Source organism: Cololabis saira, chromosome 15 (genome assembly GCF_033807715.1).
Source record: "Cololabis saira isolate AMF1-May2022 chromosome 15, fColSai1.1, whole genome shotgun sequence".
In the NCBI taxonomy this organism is placed as follows: Eukaryota; Metazoa; Chordata; class Actinopteri; order Beloniformes; family Belonidae; genus Cololabis; species Cololabis saira.
In genome coordinates, this window is record NC_084601.1 from 6517159 (window position 1) to 6534333 (window position 17175).

Below are 17175 nucleotides of genomic sequence, written 5' to 3' on the forward strand. Positions count from 1 at the left end.
CATGATCAGCAATATTAAAATAATAAAAGGCTTGCAATATTTCAGTTGATGTGTAATGAGTCCAGAATGTATGACATTTTTGTTTTTGTAATTGCATTACAGAAAATCACAATATTCTAATTTTCTGAGACAGTCCTGTAGATCTTCTGGCATGGGCCCCACCTTAAATCTCACTGTAAGTATATTTATCTGATATGAAAAGGGGAAGATGTTTTGTTGTCTTCTTTTGATTTAATTTTTGCTTGTTGTAAAAATACAGATGTGAATATAACTGACATGTTACATTAAACAGAGAGAAGACTGACAATCAGATGATGAAATGTGTGTCCAGGGCAGAGCAATGGCACCAGATGGTTTGTCCACTCTGGTAAGTCCCAGACTTAAATATAGCTCTGCAGACGTGTCAGTGTGTGGCTGGTCCCTCCTCTACATATATATATATATGAGTGTGTGTGCAAGCATCTTGGAGGTTGGGGTCACACATGAAGTTGTATTATTATAAACCAAGCAGCAGCAGCTCTCTCCATCACCTGCCGCTTTCACCTGTGTGCGTCAATCACCCCGAGTTGGACACGCCCTGCTGACACGACACTCGTCGCTGATTGGCTAAACCCTGAAAAGGGGGCGGGACCTCCTCGGGTCTTCCTGAAATCCTATTGGTCGAGAGACGCCTTGGGGTCGACGTGACGCAGTTTGGAATTCCCACAGTTCCCAAGTTCACAAGAGGAGAGGGTCGTTCTTCCCAAAATACGAGACGTTTTCAAGGTAAAACTGCGAGCGGCTGAGGTTTGAGCAAACGTGCGGCAAACTAACCATGTTTTCGGGTTCAAATTGATAGAAAGCAGCATGTATTTGGCGCCTGCTAACTGCAGGGCCCGAGTGGGAACACGGAAGAGTGGGAGCTACATCCTTTGTTTACCTTCGTCAATGGTCTTTAAATGTGGCTGCTTTAACAACCATAGATCCTAGAGTTTGTGTCATTTACGTGCAAAACAGAAGCACAAGTGGGCACTACTCTCTTTTCTTGTTTTAATTGGTGCCAGGATCAGTGGGATGCTTATGTCTGTGATCTGAACATGTTTGGCCATTTAATGGCTGCACAGATTTACTGGGGGAATGGCTTTGAATGATAGGTTGACAGTAGGAACAATGATTGATTAAAAACGGGAAATTGTGGTCTTCTTTTAGCAATTAAAGCATTAGTTTGACTGCGCAGCAGCGTATCATGGATGTCATCATACCGTTACATAACTTGAATCAACGACAATCAGCTCTTTATCCTCTCTCTGCAATGCATCACTTCTTAAGCTTTACCTGTCAGTGCTGTGCACAGCAGGGTCCTTTTTGAACAAACATTAAAACAAACATAACCACAAATACTTCAATCTGTAGTTTTTTGTTGTTTTTGTTTTCATTGTCTGTCTATTTTCATGTTCAGAACAATGCAGCAACAGCAAAACCGAAAAGTAACAGACATACTGTCAGTTATTTCATCCAATTGTGTTTACTCCCACAACGAGTCCGGAGGTTGGCATGCTCAGTGATGACCAGTACTCGAGTTGTAAAAAAAAAAAAAAATCAGGGGGGATGGTGGATTTGATCATATGGGGACAGATAATTTGTGCTGATTACAAATAATATAATATATTACAAATAATAGCAGTGACCAAAACACCTGCAGAAATACTGCAGGAATGACATAGCAGCAGTTAAATGCAGCCTTCTGTAAGCTTTAAATATCCACTGGACTTACATCAAATACATCAAAACACAACAATAAAAAACACTTTTCTGAACTTATCAATATGACTCTGTCCTTCACAGGATAAGTTAAATGGATCACTGCAAAAACTCAAAATCTTAACAAGAATATTTGACTTTTTTCTAGTTAAAATGTCTTATTTTAGTAAAACAAATCTCATTACACTTAAAACAAGACTCATCACTGGAAAAAACAACAATTTTCACCTGTTTCAAGTAGATTTTCACTTAAAATAAGTAGAAAAATTTGCCAGTGGAACAAGATTTTTTTGCTTGTAATGAGAAGATAAATCTTGTCCCACTGGCGGATTTTTCTACTTATTTCAAGTGAAAATTGTCAAATAAGTTATTTTTCTGGTGTTATTTTTCTGGTGACTCTAAATGTTGAAATAGCAGTAAAACCACATTCATTGAAATGACATAAGGGATGGAAATGGGGGATGGCAGTTTTACAGGGGGGATGATTTGGACCGTTTTTATTTCAGGGCGGATGCCATCTCCCCTTATCCCCCTCAACTCGAGTACTGGCTATATCTTTCAGTGCTGTGCATAGCAGGGTCCTTTTTGAACAAAGATTAAAACAAACATAACCCCAAATACTTCAATCTGTAGTTTTTTTGTTGTCTTGTGTTTTTTTTTCATTGTCAGTCTATTTTCATGTTCAGAACAATGCACGCAACAGCAAAACCGAAAAGTAACAGACATGCTGTCAGTTATTTCATCCATTTAATTGTGTTGACTCTCACAAAGAGTCTGGAGGTTGGCATTGTCAGTGATGATGATTATTATTATTATTACGTTTATTGAACAGGGACAATTGTATCAAAGATTATTTCATAAAAAAAATACAAAACAGATGTCATACATACAGGTTTCTAGCCAGAGCTAATTTACAACCCCTGTCCTTGGTTAGGCCTTTACTTAAAATTTGAAAGCAGAGTTAAAACGGTACAAAACCATTAAAATACAAAACATGCAAAACAGAATAAAGACAATACAAAGACAAGAAGAAAAAACACAAACCAGATAAGGACAGAAAACTAAAATAATAAAGTGGTACAGTTTGTTAAAGTCAATGTTCACAAGCCTGTTTCAGTTTCAGCCATTGTTTTACTTGTGTGCTTAAAAACCTTGAGCTCTGTCAGTATTTTGATTTCAGGTTCAGTGTATTCCATCATTTGGTACCTATTACCGAGAAGGATGACTGTCCAAATGTCCTTCTGCGTTTTACTTTCCTACAATTACTGCTTGTTGCAGCCCTACTTCTAATTCCACTGTTTTGTTTGTTTACCAATTGGTAAAGTAGTATTTCTGGGGCAAGGTTATTCACACGTTTGAAAATAAGTTTTAAAAATGACAAGCCTACAAAACTGTCAAAACTTAATAGATTGTATTTGATAATTTGGCAGTGATGCAATCTTACAGGTTTTCGATGATATTCATATGCATATGCACAGTGATAAAACAGTAATTATATTAACAATACAAGGACAAATAATTGTGCAGGAGAGGAATAGAAGCCCGTAGGGCTTATAAAAAATCCTCCCCCTCAATACAAAATCACGAAAACAAATCAATCAATAGAAAAAGAAAAGAAAGGAAAAAAGAAAAGGTAAAAGAAACAAAGGAAAACACAATAAACACACAAACAAAAAATATCCATAAAATGGCAATTTCATTTCAATTAGAATAGCCTATTTATTTTGCCTAGATAAGAGATTCCCCACCAAGCCTGTCCTAAACATTTTTAAGGATGATGCAAACTTAAGAAACCTATGTAAAAAGTTCCAGAGTTGAGGGCCATGAAATTTGATAAAGGATTTGTGACTGGAGGTAAAAGACAAAGAGGTAAATGAAAGTTCTTCCCACCTCTAACTGAATAAGAGTGAATATCTGATGATAACAGAAAAAAATTATGAAAAGTGCCTTGAATGTCTTGTTTGGAATGAATGAACTTAAACATAAACAGGCATGATAGACTTGCTGTTTTCATTTGCAGGATATCACAAAGCTTGATCTGTGTCGTGCTGTGCCACGCTGAGCCTGGAGAGGGCGATGTCTGACAGCAGCAACAGCACTGGCAGCACCGGCTCCTCCACCAACAGCTGGACCCTCCTCTCTCCTGAGGTCAGCTCACACCACCAGCACAGACCACACTTAAAATAGTATTTTTCTGGCTTATTGATACTGATTTGTTAAGTAAAAAAACATCTGAACTATGAATCTCAAGCCACCTCTAAAACGATGAATCCATGTGTACCAAACACCAACTTATGAGTCACCAGCCATAAAATACAATACAGCTCCACCTTAGACTCACTGATTAGTACATGTTTCCTGATCACCTTTTTTAATTATTACTTTTGTCGGTCTTGAATAGCATCCCTAAGTGCAAGAACGTGTTACTATAAGGCTGGAATTCAAGGACATAATGCAATTGATGCTGAGTTGTACCGTGGTGCATAGAGATGTCTCTGATTCAAAACTGCTCCCAAACAATGCTTCATATGCTGCTTAAAATATAAATAGAAGCCCCTTTGGCAATAATAAAAACACAATTTTCAATTGAAAAAATTGTAACGACAACATGAACCATCATAAAGACGAATCTCCACATTCAACACGTCAGACGGTGATTTTCTTATTAAACTCTCACACTGTATTAAACATGTTTTTAGATAGCTATTTCAGATTCTGACTCATCAGACAGTTTTGCGCTTTACCTCAGTCCAAGCTGAATGTGGTCAGGTCTAAGGACACCTATGTGGTGTTTGAGATGTTTAATGTTTGTGTTTGCATGGTAGAGTTTTAACTTGAGTGTGATAGTGAGATGTCAGTATTGAGCTCTGATTCACAACTTTCTTGTATTGAGTTGTATTATGTTAGTTAGGGAAGTCATGATCCCTGACTGTTTTATATCATATTTAGAATGTATTAAAGGATAGCCCCTTGAGATGTAACATCTCATTTTCAAGGGGTCCCATAAAACATACAACATTACAATATATTACATTACAGTACAGACATCTTGCTCACCCCCTCCCACACACAACCCCTACCCACATAAGTCTAGTTACAAAGTAGACTAATTGAATAACCGGAACAATGAGATAAATATATCATAACAGAGAGAAAAAATGAAAATAAATAGAAAAAAGGACAAAAAATACATAAAAAATTTTAAAACATAGGCAATTTGTTTTAAGATGAGAATATAATGCCAACTTAAAACAATGAAAAGAGGTAATAGAACGCAAAAAGAGAGGAAGATTATTCCAATCTGATGGTGCTTTAAAATTAAATGATCTCTTACCAACCTCTTTTAAAATTCTAGGAACAAAGAAAAACGGAAAATTCATATGTCTGAGTGAGTATGGAGAGTTATATAGAATCATGAGTTCTTTTAAATATGGAGGACAGTGAAAATAAACACATTTAAAAAGGAACTGAAGCCAGTGAAATTGCTGTCTAGATTTGGGTTGCAACCAGTTCAATGAATCAAACATAAAACAATGACGTGTTCTGAAAGGACAACGTAACACAAATCTACATAATGAATTAAATAATACAGTCAGAGGTTTAAGATGGGTATCTGGAGTATTTTGATAAACAATATCTGCATAATCAACAAGTGGTAGTATGAGTTGAGAAATTAACTTTTTTCTGACAGGAAGTGTGAAACAGTTGATTGAACGGTAAAGTGAAGAGAGACAGCCATGTGCTTTTTTAACAGTATAATCAATGTGAGGTTTAAAGGTAAGTTCCGGGTCAATCCAAAATCCGAGATATTTGAATGTGTCAACTTTATCAACAACAGATCCATCGGAAAAATAAATATGAAAATCAGATGAACCGGATTGGAGGTGTACTGAAAACCATGCTACAGGACTTTTTCTTGCTCAATATGAGTTTGTTCTTACATTAGGATATTAGGAATATAAAACTCGTCTATCAATGTGAAAGAAAAAAAAACACAACATTGTTATGATAAATTTAATTTGCACTAAAATTAATGAATAAATAACGAGGACAACTTAAAGGCACAGCCCAAATGAAGATAAGACCCTGTGACTCATTTGCCATTGAGGGTGATGTCAGGCATGTGCAGGCAGGTGAATAGGTTTGCCTGTATTGGGTTCGCTGTAAATGTCAAGGTCAGTATTATCAATAAGGTGTTAATTGTGTAAAAACCTGATCCTGTTGGATCTTCTTTCTCCGCAGGAAGCTGCCATAGGAAATGTGGGTCCTGTGGACGATGGGACTGAGAGCCTGGGTGATGCCCCGAGTCTCTCCGAGGATGTCGCAGGTACCAACAAGTTGACCATTGTGACCAGAGCTATCACAAAACATCTGAATCTGAGGCTCCTTTGACAACTGTCGTTAGGTTTATTTCTGGTTTAACATTGAACACATTCTGTTTCAGGAGCTTCTGCTGATTACAAACCAGCTGAAATTCCGATAGAAACGATCCTCTCTGAAGAAGGTCATCAGGTTGGTACACAATAATAATCCGAACCACAAAATTATAAAAAGGATGAAAAAAATCCTGTACATTTTTGTTTTTCTACGCAGCAGTGTTTCATAAATGCTGATATGGATTCACTCTTGTCTAAATTATATTTTAAAACGATACAGGTTCAGATTTGTTACACAACTCGCAGAAAGACACCAAAAGTAGAAAAAACAACAAGAGAAGTGGAGTTTTCAGTACAAAATAAATACATCTAGCTCAGTGTTATTGCCCACTAGGGGTGTAACAATATATCGTGCCACGAAACTTCGCGATACAAAAACGCCACGATACATGTCATGGAGGTGACAAACTGTATCGCGATATTGGGTTATTAATATGAATCTATTGTGTTGACTAGTAACGCGCAGTGTATTGGTGTCGACCGCGCCTCGACCTGCGGACCAAAATCTTACTCCGCTCAGAAGAAACTTTTTTTATATTATATATATTTATATTATTATTATTATTATTATATTTTTATATTAATTATAGTCCCTGATTTACATCAGAATATAAAGAATATATTTTTAAAATAATGAACCTGAATTACCAAAATAACCTTCCTAACAAAAATAAATCTCCTCTTACACTTATAAGGTGAGCATGAATCAATCTTTTTTATGATGTAAAATTTTATTTATTTATTTATTTAATTTTAGTTGTTAAATTTCTGGAAAAGAAAAAAGTCAAGTCATACATGAGAGAAACTATTCAGTTTGTGGCAAAATATTTTTACTTGTATGAAACTGAAGATGCATAATGCAAACCTGACATTTACTTTTAGTTCAGTTTGTGGAAAATGGTTGGCCTGGCTTTCTCTTTAAAACTTAAACAGTTATAAAGCATTACAAACTGTAACAATAGGGTAAACGCACAGCATTGTTTTGTATTTTGTGTCTTTCAAATAAAATACCATTTTTTCCAGTCATATGTTCCTCATTCAAGGTTGTTAAAAAAATACTGCTATAATATCGTATCGTTATCGTGACCTCAATATTGTGTATCGTACCATATCGTGAGATTAGTGTATCGTTACACCCCTGTTGCCCACTAAATGTAGCATTTTAACAAGTTGACATTTTCTAAAGAGATTATTTGCAGCTAAGTGAAATAAAACTGATATAGTTTTTGCTGTCTGAGAAAAGCAGAAAAAAAAAACTGGTAAAAATAAGTGAGAAATGATCCTCTCTGCCTTGTCCCCAGATCTGTCAAGAGACGTCCCCAGAGTCTAGTGAAGGTCCCGTCCCTTCTAGTCCTCCCCGGATGAGCCCACTTCCCCCCCTGGACCCTCCAGACCTGGATCTGGAGAGTCAGGCTCCAGTTATCCATGATATCGTAGCCAGCTCCCCAAGTGACAACGAGCCCCAGGGTGTCATGTCTTTCATCACCAACATCGATTTGGGGGCTCCACTCGATATTCCGCCTGTTGAAATACCGCAGCTTGAGCCCGAGGGGGAAACATCTGAGTCTCCTTTTGCTGGTGAGCTCGACGCACCTGCTGATTCTGGGCCGATCCCTTCAACTCATGTGGAGGAGAGTCATGCCTGCAAGGCTGAACCCAGGGTTCACGTCCCCACAGAGACTCTCACAGCCACTGATCTTCCATCTCACACTGAAGCTGAAATCAGCTTCATCCCCGACAGCACAGAACCCCCGAGCACCGTTCCTGAGAGTTTAGGCGTGATTGACCATCCAGGGGATGAAAGTCTTACACCAGAGACTGTGGGTTCAGCGGAGATCCAGGTGGAGGAGGTGGAGGAGGCTGCTGGAGAAGAAATATCTGAGCCAGCCACTCAGGATGAGAGAGAAGATGAAGAAGGTATGGAATTAGGTATGGAATTAGCATGATCATCTGGTTCCTGCTTCCAGTTTAGAGGAAGTAGACAAGTACAGGACTGTCTCAGAAAATTTGAATATTGTGATAAAGTTTTTTATTTTCTGTAATGCAATTAAAAAAACAAAAATGTCATACATTCTGGATTAATTACAAATCAACTGAAATATTGCAAGCCTTTTATTATTTTAATATTGCTGATCATGGCTTACAGCTTAAGAAAACTCAAATATCCTATCTCAAAAAATTAGAATATTCTGGGAATCTTAATCTTAAACTGTAAGCCATAATCAGCAATATTAAAATAATAAAAGGCTTGCAATATTTCAGTTGATTTGTAATGAATCCAGAATGTATGACATTTTAGTTTTTTTTAATTGCATTACAGAAAATAAAGAAATTTATCATAATATTCAAATTTTTCTGAGACAGTCCTGTACAATCTGTTGCTAGTCTCACTGCTAAATCAACATAATCTTTGTTCTGTGCATCAATGCCAGTTTATGCATGAGTTATTGAAAAGTGTTGCTTTGCACCAATCTGTTGGACAAATCAAGATGTTTTACAACATCTTTTGATGTAAAAAAAAATGTTGCAAAACATGTTCAATATGTAAGAGAAATACAATTGAAGACTTTAACTAAGCTAAGATAGTCAGTCTTAAGGCTGTTAACTTGCAGGTGAACACAGCATTTACTAGCGTGTCTTCCCAAGCAAACTAGAACTGATCAGACTGGTTTTATCAGAATCTACCACACAATAAATTCATGAGGCTTCAGGGCGTTTGGGGGTGGGCGGATCTGACGGGCTGTGGCAGTTAACTGTTTACAAGTTGGTAGTAGCCTCAAGGAAAGTATAAGCCATTTATAGTGATTTGCAATGACTGTAAGTCAATAGAAGGGAGGAGGGGGGGCAAACTGATGAATCAGGCTGAGGATTTATTAACAGTTTTTTCTTTTTTAATCTCTGTCATACTCTCTAGCTATAGCTCTAGAGCTATAATGTGATTTATCAGTGAGACATAGAGGTCCACACCAGACTGAGAAAAATCAAGAAACCTCCAAGCATGAAATTACTGTTGTTGTAACTTAGTGAGAAAGTGTCATCCATTTCCACGAGCATCACTGTCTTTCTTTTGTCAAACATTTTTCCCATGCTGTTCACACATGTTTGTGTTTTGCATGTTATGTCATAATTTAAAATGGTGGTCTATTTGTGAGAAAGTCTGTCAGTAAATAATTATAGGTTTGGAAGAACCTCCAACAACTGAAAATGTAGTCTGTAAACACGCCTGATTGATTGATTTATGTGTGTAGGGCTTTAATTGATTACATGTGGTTTAGATTCATGCAGTATCAAGAATTTTGGTTGTCTTGCCATTCCAAGTTCATGTCAACAGTTTCTTCTTGTTGCATTTTCTTTCGGTTTCATAGAGCCATCCAGCAGTTTTGAGTTGGGTGACACAAGCAGCGTTGATGACGGACTGAGGAGGAGAAATGTGCCCTCCTTTGACGCACCCAGACCAAGAACTTCAGATGAGGAAGATGAGGAGGAGGAGGTGGAATTTAAGCTTGCTGAAAAGAAGGAGGAAAAGCCATGGTTCTCCATGAACACATGTGTGGTGGCGGCTCTGGTCCTGCTCTTCCTGGGTTCCCTGTTTCTCTCAGGTGACTTCCTCTCACCACTCACACTGGCTTTTGCATTAAAACCATCATTTTGGAAGGAGCACTTTTGCTTAACATTACATTAAGCAGTGAATTAAGCAATGGAATGGCTTTTTTCCCTGCAATTCATGGTCTGAATGATCAGAAAACAGCCATGCACTGTATAAAATGAAAAACAGACAAAATTATTTTGGAACTATATTTGTTTTTGTTTTATTATTTTTTTATAGTTATAGTTAATATTTATTTCGGTCAATCACAAACATAAAAATCAACAAACAAGATAACGCAGGTTTTTCCCTGGTCAACATTGTGATTATTTTGACCAAAAAGGTGGGCTTGAAGGATAAAGATGATCTTGCCCACCTTTTAACAGAATAGAATATACAAAAAGAACAAATGAAGTATCATAAGGCTACACAAAATAATAGTAATAATAATAGTAATAATAATAATAATAGTAGTAATAATAATAATAGCTTAAATATCTGTAATAATAACAATAACGATGATGATGATGATAATAATAATAGTAATAATAATAATAATAATAATAATAGCTTGAATAATTGTAATAATAGTAATAATAGTGATGATAATAATAATAATAATAATAATGATGATGATGATGATGATGATGATGATGATGATGATGATGATGATAATAATAATAATAAATAATTTATAACAATAATAATAATAATAAAAGTAATAATAATAGCTTAAATAACTGTAATAATAGTAATAGTAATAATTATGATAATAATAATAACGATACATCTGAAAGCAGAAAGTGAAAAGATGCTAAGGAAACCGACAAAACCAATTTAAGTTGTCATTTTATCTCATGCATGTGTACATTCTTCTTTGTTTGCTTATTGTGTTTCTATATATGTGTCCATTACCTTTGCTTTGAATAATATCTTGTATGCTTTTATTGAGTTTGCTAGTTTAAGGTCGTTATGTAATGAGTTCCACAGTTTTACTCCTAAAACGGATAAACATCTGCCCTTTGTATTTGTTCTTATTGCTGTTGTTTTAACTGCATCTAAATTAATTTCAGACTTATATTAATCAGATCACAGAACACTTCAGTGCACCTTAAATGATCCACCTTAAATGAAAGCAGTAACAGGCTTGTCCACCTGCTGCAGTAAAAGCTCTGCAAGCGTAGGGGGGCTTTACTGTAAATGTCGTCAAAATTATATTACACATTTGCCTGTTTGACAATGACAGTATTTACCAGTTACGTAAGCACATTTATACGCAGTCGTCAGCAATACTGGCGTGTCCGTTTTAAGATCTTGTTGACTAAGCTGCACGATGTCAACAGGTTCCCTGTGTGACCTGGATAATGGTCGGGTCCAGTAGCAAAGATAAGACCGCAGTGTAAGCTCGTGCACTCGCTCGCTAACGCACACGGGATTGTCAGAGCACTTATCTCTCCTGACGGCTCATGCAGCAGCAGCAGAAAAGACAAATAACACACACCCTGAATTACTGAATGACGTTCTTTGTCACTGTGTGTTTGGGAAAAAAAATAAGGAGGAAATATCTGCTGTGTGCGTGCCTGCGTGTGTGTGTGTGTGTGCGTGTGTTACAAATCAACTGAAATATTGCAAGCCTTTTATTATTTTAATATTGTTGATCATGGCTTACAGTTTAAGAAAACTCAAATCTCTAATCTCACAAGGAATGAGTTATTTGAATGAATTCATCAATATTTGATAAGTATTCCTGTGTTTGCAGGAGAACGGTAGGGCTCTGTGCTTGCTGGTGAAGTAGGATTCAGCACAGATGAATGTGATTGATACCTGGACAATATCTCATCATCAGTTTTGTCCTGATTTTAGAAAGTAAACATTGAGTTCAATAAACTTTTTACACCCTGAAATGTATTAATAATGTATTTTATTGGCTTAGCTTCTTCATTAAAATACAGGACTGTCTCAGAAAATTTGAATATTGTGATTTTCTGTAATGCAATTACAAAAACAAAAATGCCATACATTCTGGATTCATTACAAATCAACTGAAATATTGCAAGCCTTTTATTATTTTAATATTGCTGATCATGGCTTACAGCTTAAGAAAACTCAAATATCCTATCTCACAAAATTAGAATATTCTGTGAATCTTAATCTTAAACTGTAAGCCATAATCAGCAATATTAAAATAATAAAAGGCTTGCAATATTTCAGTTGATTTGTAATGAATCCAGAATGTATGACATTTTTGTTTTTTTAATTGCATTACAGAAAATAAAGAACTTTATCACAATATTCTAATTTTTTGAGACAGTCCTGTACTTTTTGAGAGAAGTTGGTGTCAGTAAAGAGTCAGTAACTGCATGTTTCTTTGGACCTCCTGTGAAAATAGTGTTTTCTTTTGTCACAGGCGACTTTGAAGGCTCTGAAGTGAGCGATGGAGAACAAAGTCAGGTCTGTCTCTTTCTTATGTCCAGTATGTGTCGAGGCAATACTATTTAAGTAAAATGTCAGAGGAAAACCAAATATTAAGAACAGCATATGTTAAAAATATGTGTTCTATGTGCGAATGAATTTCTTTCCAGGATGAGCTTAGTGGTGATCCACAGGATATGAAAGCGCTATTGGATAAACTGACACAGGAAAACCAGCAAATCACTCAGCTAGAGGCTCAGCTACAGGTCAGTACAGGGTTGTGTTGATGTAAATCATTTTGGCACGCCGTAAATTATTGTTTGGGTTGGGTTTTTTTTCAGTTGTTCAGAATCTGGATTTGAGTGTCCCTCCCTGGTCTGGATCGTAACCTGTCTTTCTTTTGCTTTATTTCTCAGACTCAAAAGGAAGAACTTGACTCTGAGATGAAGGCGGTAGCTGCAAGCGGCGATGAAAAGGGCACAGCAGACTTGGAAAAAGAAAATGCAAAGCTGAAGGAGGAGCTGACGTCTCTGCCTGCGCTGAAGAAAGAGCTGGAGAGTCTCCGGGTTAGAGTGACTGAACTCAGCCAGCTCACAGGTACGAGTGGCAGAAATGATTGTGAAAAAAAACTATGCTCCTATGCCAACTTTCAGCTAATATGTTCCACAGTCATAATAAACGTACACCTGCTTTTAATTCTAGCATTTTATGGAGTTTGATCCAATGTTCTTCATTATGTTTTTGCCAAACATGTTGCTGTGCTTTATAACAAACATCTCCACAGGATTACAAAGAATAATCAGTAGAAAACGATATAGAGATCCAACAAATCCATTATTCCCTCAGTTAAAATTGTTGAAATTTCATGAATTAGTAGACTATAGTCTTCTGCAAATTATGTTTAAAGCTCATAAAAAAACTTTAAAAAACATTCAGAAAATATTTGAAAAAAGAGAAAGCAAGTATAACTTAAAAGGAACAGAGATTTAAAAAAAAAAAAACAAGATTCAGGACTAAATTGATGGAACGTTGTGTTTCTGTGAAAGGAATCAGTTTATGGAACAATCTGAATAAAGAATCCAAATCAAACATTACATTCAAAAGAACAATTAAAGCCTGTATGTTAAGTAAATATAATGAAATATGTTAGTTAAGTTTGATTGACATACCCATAGAAGACGATAATTTTATTTTATTTTAGTTTTTTATTTAGTTAGTTGTTGTTTTTTTAAATGTATGTTATTTGTGAATGTATTTCTTGGAAAAATGGGCAGATTAGCTAAGATTCTTCTTCTTTCTGCTCCCTTTTCATTCACAATTTATGAACCTTTTTTATTTGTATTGAATTGTTTGTTTTATTTTTTGAATGAAATGAAGAATAAAATAAAAAAATGAAACATGTCAACTTCAGAGCTTTGGGATTTAAGGAGGGTGTACATTTTTGACAAGCTGTATTTAGAACGGTGCTAGAGCCATTTTTAATCTTTGTTTATCTGGAATTCTCCACAGCTGAACTGGAAATAGTTCCAGCAACTTCTACTCCAGTCTCTCAACCCGATGAGAACGATGCTCAGATTTCTCACAAAGCAGCCGGACCAGAGAGGAGCGAGGATGCACATCCAGACAGAAAGCTGAAGGAAGAGCTCCAGCGGCAGAAGCTTCTTCTAGAGGAGAGCAGGAAACGATTGGAGGGGATGAAAAAAGGTGGCAGCGATAGAAAACAAGTACGGGACAACTTACAGAAGATCCAGAGAGAGCTCTCCGAACACGTTGAGAAGTGGAGAAAGAAGAAGCCACAGGAGTCCAAATGGAAAGGGAACAAAGGCAAACACAACGACAAGGACCACTGGAAGAAAGAAGAAAAGAGGGAGTGGAAGCACAGCAAAGATGGAAGACCGAAGGAAAGAGAGGAGAAGGAGAGGGAGTGGAAGCCTCAGAAGCAGAACTCTCACAAAGAAGCCTGGAGGAAACACCAGGACGAGTGGGACAGGAAGAAGGGCGAGCGGAGGATGGACAGAGAGGAAAGGAGGAAGGAGAAACCGTGGCACGGCGGGTTGGGTAAAAACTCTCAGCATCACCAGCCCCAGCATCCTCCACCCCGTCAGTCCCACCATCACCACCACGACGACTTCTGGAGAGACCAGGAGCAGAAGCTGCAGGGCAACGTGCGGCCCCAGCTGGGCTGCTCGTCCATAGAGGACTGCGCCGGCCGGGAGGGGCTCTACCCGGTGGAGCTGCCGGAGTTCGAGGAGCTGCTGGAGGGATACCTGAGCAAGCTCCAACGCTCCTCCACCGACAGCAAAGACAAGGTCCGGAAGCTCACCGCTGATTTCTTCGAGGACGGCGTGTTCATCCACGACAGGGTTCGCTTCAGCGACTTCGCCGAGGACGTGGCGGACGTTCTGGAAGACATGGTGGACGTGTTGGAGGGCGGCAAGATGAAAGAGGACGACTCCCTGGAGGAAGAGATGGAGGAGTTTGAGCGAGAGGCCATGTGGAAGTTTGCTGCCACTGCTTAAAAAAAGCACAGCGGAAGGTGGGAGGGGCAGCAGTTTTCTGACATTTCTACCCCACCTTCTCCTCCTGTAATTGTAGTAGCCTTTGGTCTGGAGTTGTTGTGCCTCAAAAATGTGTCCCCTCCACGTCACTAATTATAAGCTAGAGTTGTGTTTTGCTATTTTGGACTTAGTTGTTGTTACCTACCTCTGTCGGGTCGTGCCCCCTGCAGTGAAGTCCCTCACTAATGTGTTGTGTGAGTTTTCCTTTGCCATTTAATGCTGTATACAATGCATGTTATTGTCTGTGATATACATGTAAACTCAGATCCCACAAAAAAACAGGGCTTTCGAGGGGAGGAGAGAGATATTTCTACCTAATGCTACTGGGCACCGTGCAGTGAGGAAATTGGTATGATTCATACAGAATTACATTTTTTTTTAAATAAACGGTATACTTTTCCATGTTTTCAAAAAGAAACATTCTCCGGTCCAAGAAACTTCCTCAGATACCATTTTTTTTTTCCAGGTGCTGTAATTAATTGTTGAGTCCCGAAAGAAAGAGGAGCTTGACGTCTGTCAGTTCAGATAAAATCAGCTCAGACCAGTTGTTTTTTTTCCACTTAGTAAATTTGAAGCTTACTTCTGGAGAGCCCTCAGCGACATTTCATCCTCCGTCTCACTCTCGTCAGTTGAGAACAGATGTGAGGAATTAGTTTGTGCTATTGACGGGGAAAAAAAGAAAGAAAGAAAGAAGGGAAAACATTTGATAGCCATAGTTAAACTGACTGCTAAGCCACTTTAGCAATTTCCTCAAATATCTCCGAAATCTTCTTTTTCATTTCTATTAGTTTCTGTTTCCGTGAGACAATTATCTTTCATGTATTTTTGTACTTTATCCGTGGTGTTCCTTACTCCCAGCACATTCTGAGTAAAAGTACAGGAGTCACTAATGTGCATTTATCCCCAAAGAGTTTCCATTAGTTGGGTTGATTCACCACAACCAGATTTGCAGGCAAACTGCTATTTTTTTTTTTTTGTTCCTTTTGCTTATTATTTAGTTCAAAAATAGATATTAGTTGACACGCATGTGGTGATTTGATGTAGTTTTTTGGGGAGTGTAGCAATAAAGGAAAAAAAAAAAACAAATTAGATGCAGTATAAGATTTAGTTTTCAAGATGAATAATCCAGACAAAGGTAAAACAAGAACAGCGGTCCGGTGTTACTCTTCAGTGAAGAGGAAGACAAAAAATGTCACTTTTGACCCCCCCCCCCATGTTGATGTGAAGGCAACATAGACATATTGTGATTGTTCTTTCTTTTTTCTGTTTCAGTGACTGAAAGACGCTTTGAAGTGTTTGATTATTTATTCTGTCGCTTCACTGAGACGGTTTTCCTCTTTTTTTTTTTTTTTTTTTTAACGAGGAGCCAAAGTCCCAGGCGACTAGGCGCTGAATGTTCAAATGGTTTTCATTTACTTTGCTCTTGAGACATTTAGCTTACCTGCTGCTGTGCCTTTAACATGGTTGTAGATGGCAAAAATAGCTGTTTGATTTCATTTGCTCCTGCGAAGAAGAAAGAAAGAAAGCTAGTTTACATTACGTTCATTGTACTGCTGTTCTGTAGGGTAGAGATTGAATGTCGGAGAGTTTACACACAACGTGTTGAACTGGTTTTTGTTGATCGTTTTCTGCTGTTTTTTAGCAGGGGACTTTCTCTGAAGGTTCGTAGACCAAAGGGTTTGAAGGAAAAGGGTGCTCTAATCTCACCAGAAATGAGTTATTTGAATGAATTCATCAATATTTGATAAGTATTCCTGTGTTTGCGGGAGAACGGTAGGGCTCTGTGCTTACTGGTGCAGTAGGATTCAGCACAGATGTGAATGTGATTGATACCTGGACAATATCTCATCATCAGTTTTGTCCTGATTTTAGAAAGTAAACATTGAGTTCAATAAACTTTTTACACCATGAAATGTATTATTAATGTATTTTATTGGCTTAGCTTCTTCATTAAAATATATCACTTTTTTCTTTTTGACTCTGCTTTGGTGCCTTTTACTTACAGGACTGTCTCATAAAATTAGAATATTGTAATAAAGTTCTTTCTTTTTCTGTAATGCAATTAAAAAAACAAAAATGTCATACATTCTGGATTCATTACAAATCAACTGAAATATTGCAAGCATTTTATTGTTTTAATATTGCTGATTATGGTTTACAGTTTAAGATTAAGATTCCCAGAATATTCTAATTTTTTGAGATAGGATATTTGAGTTTTCTTAAGCTGTAAACCATGATCAGCAATATTAAAATAATAAAAGGCTTGCAATATTTCAGTTGATTTGTAATGAATCCAGAATGTATGACATTTTTGTAATTGCATTAGAGAAAATCACAATATTCTAATTTTCTGAGACAGTCCTGTAGATTCCCAGTGAAAAGCCTGAGACTAGGTTTTTTTTTTTCCAATTGTGGCTTGTTCTGGTGCTCAAAATTTCCAAAG

The 17175-nt window shown here is 37.2% G+C and overlaps 2 protein-coding genes across 3 annotated transcripts in view; both read left to right on the forward strand.

Annotated features, from left to right (window-relative positions):
* s100u (S100 calcium binding protein U) overlaps nucleotides 1–17175 on the forward strand; it is a 119675-nt gene that overhangs the window by 84207 nt on the left and 18293 nt on the right. The window lies entirely within an intron of this gene.
* pbxip1a (pre-B-cell leukemia homeobox interacting protein 1a) lies at nucleotides 671–16708 on the forward strand. 2 transcript variants are annotated; one of them, XM_061742273.1, is made up of 10 exons: nucleotides 671–765; nucleotides 3761–3888; nucleotides 5983–6067; nucleotides 6185–6252; nucleotides 7478–8105; nucleotides 9542–9775; nucleotides 12170–12213; nucleotides 12345–12440; nucleotides 12591–12771; nucleotides 13684–16708. In XM_061742273.1, exons 2-10 carry the CDS (start codon nucleotides 3817–3819, stop codon nucleotides 14691–14693), a joined length of 2418 nt encoding a protein of 805 aa, XP_061598257.1. In that variant the 5' UTR covers nucleotides 671–765; nucleotides 3761–3816; the 3' UTR covers nucleotides 14694–16708. The 2 variants fall into 2 exon arrangements, with proteins under 2 accessions (XP_061598257.1, XP_061598258.1); XM_061742274.1 differs by having other exon boundaries at nucleotides 7478–8093.

What these genes read in the sequence shown, in the direction of transcription:
- pbxip1a (XM_061742273.1), top strand. Translation starts at nt 3,817, where the DNA reads ATGTCTGACAGCAGCAACAGCACTGGCAGCACCGGCTCCTCCACCAAC. An exon ending in AGCTAGAGGCTCAGCTACAG is followed by an intron (nt 12,441 to 12,590) that starts GTCAGTACAGGG and finishes TTTATTTCTCAG; the next exon opens with ACTCAAAAGGAAGAACTTGA. An exon ending in TGAACTCAGCCAGCTCACAG is followed by an intron (nt 12,772 to 13,683) that starts GTACGAGTGGCA and finishes AATTCTCCACAG; the next exon opens with CTGAACTGGAAATAGTTCCA.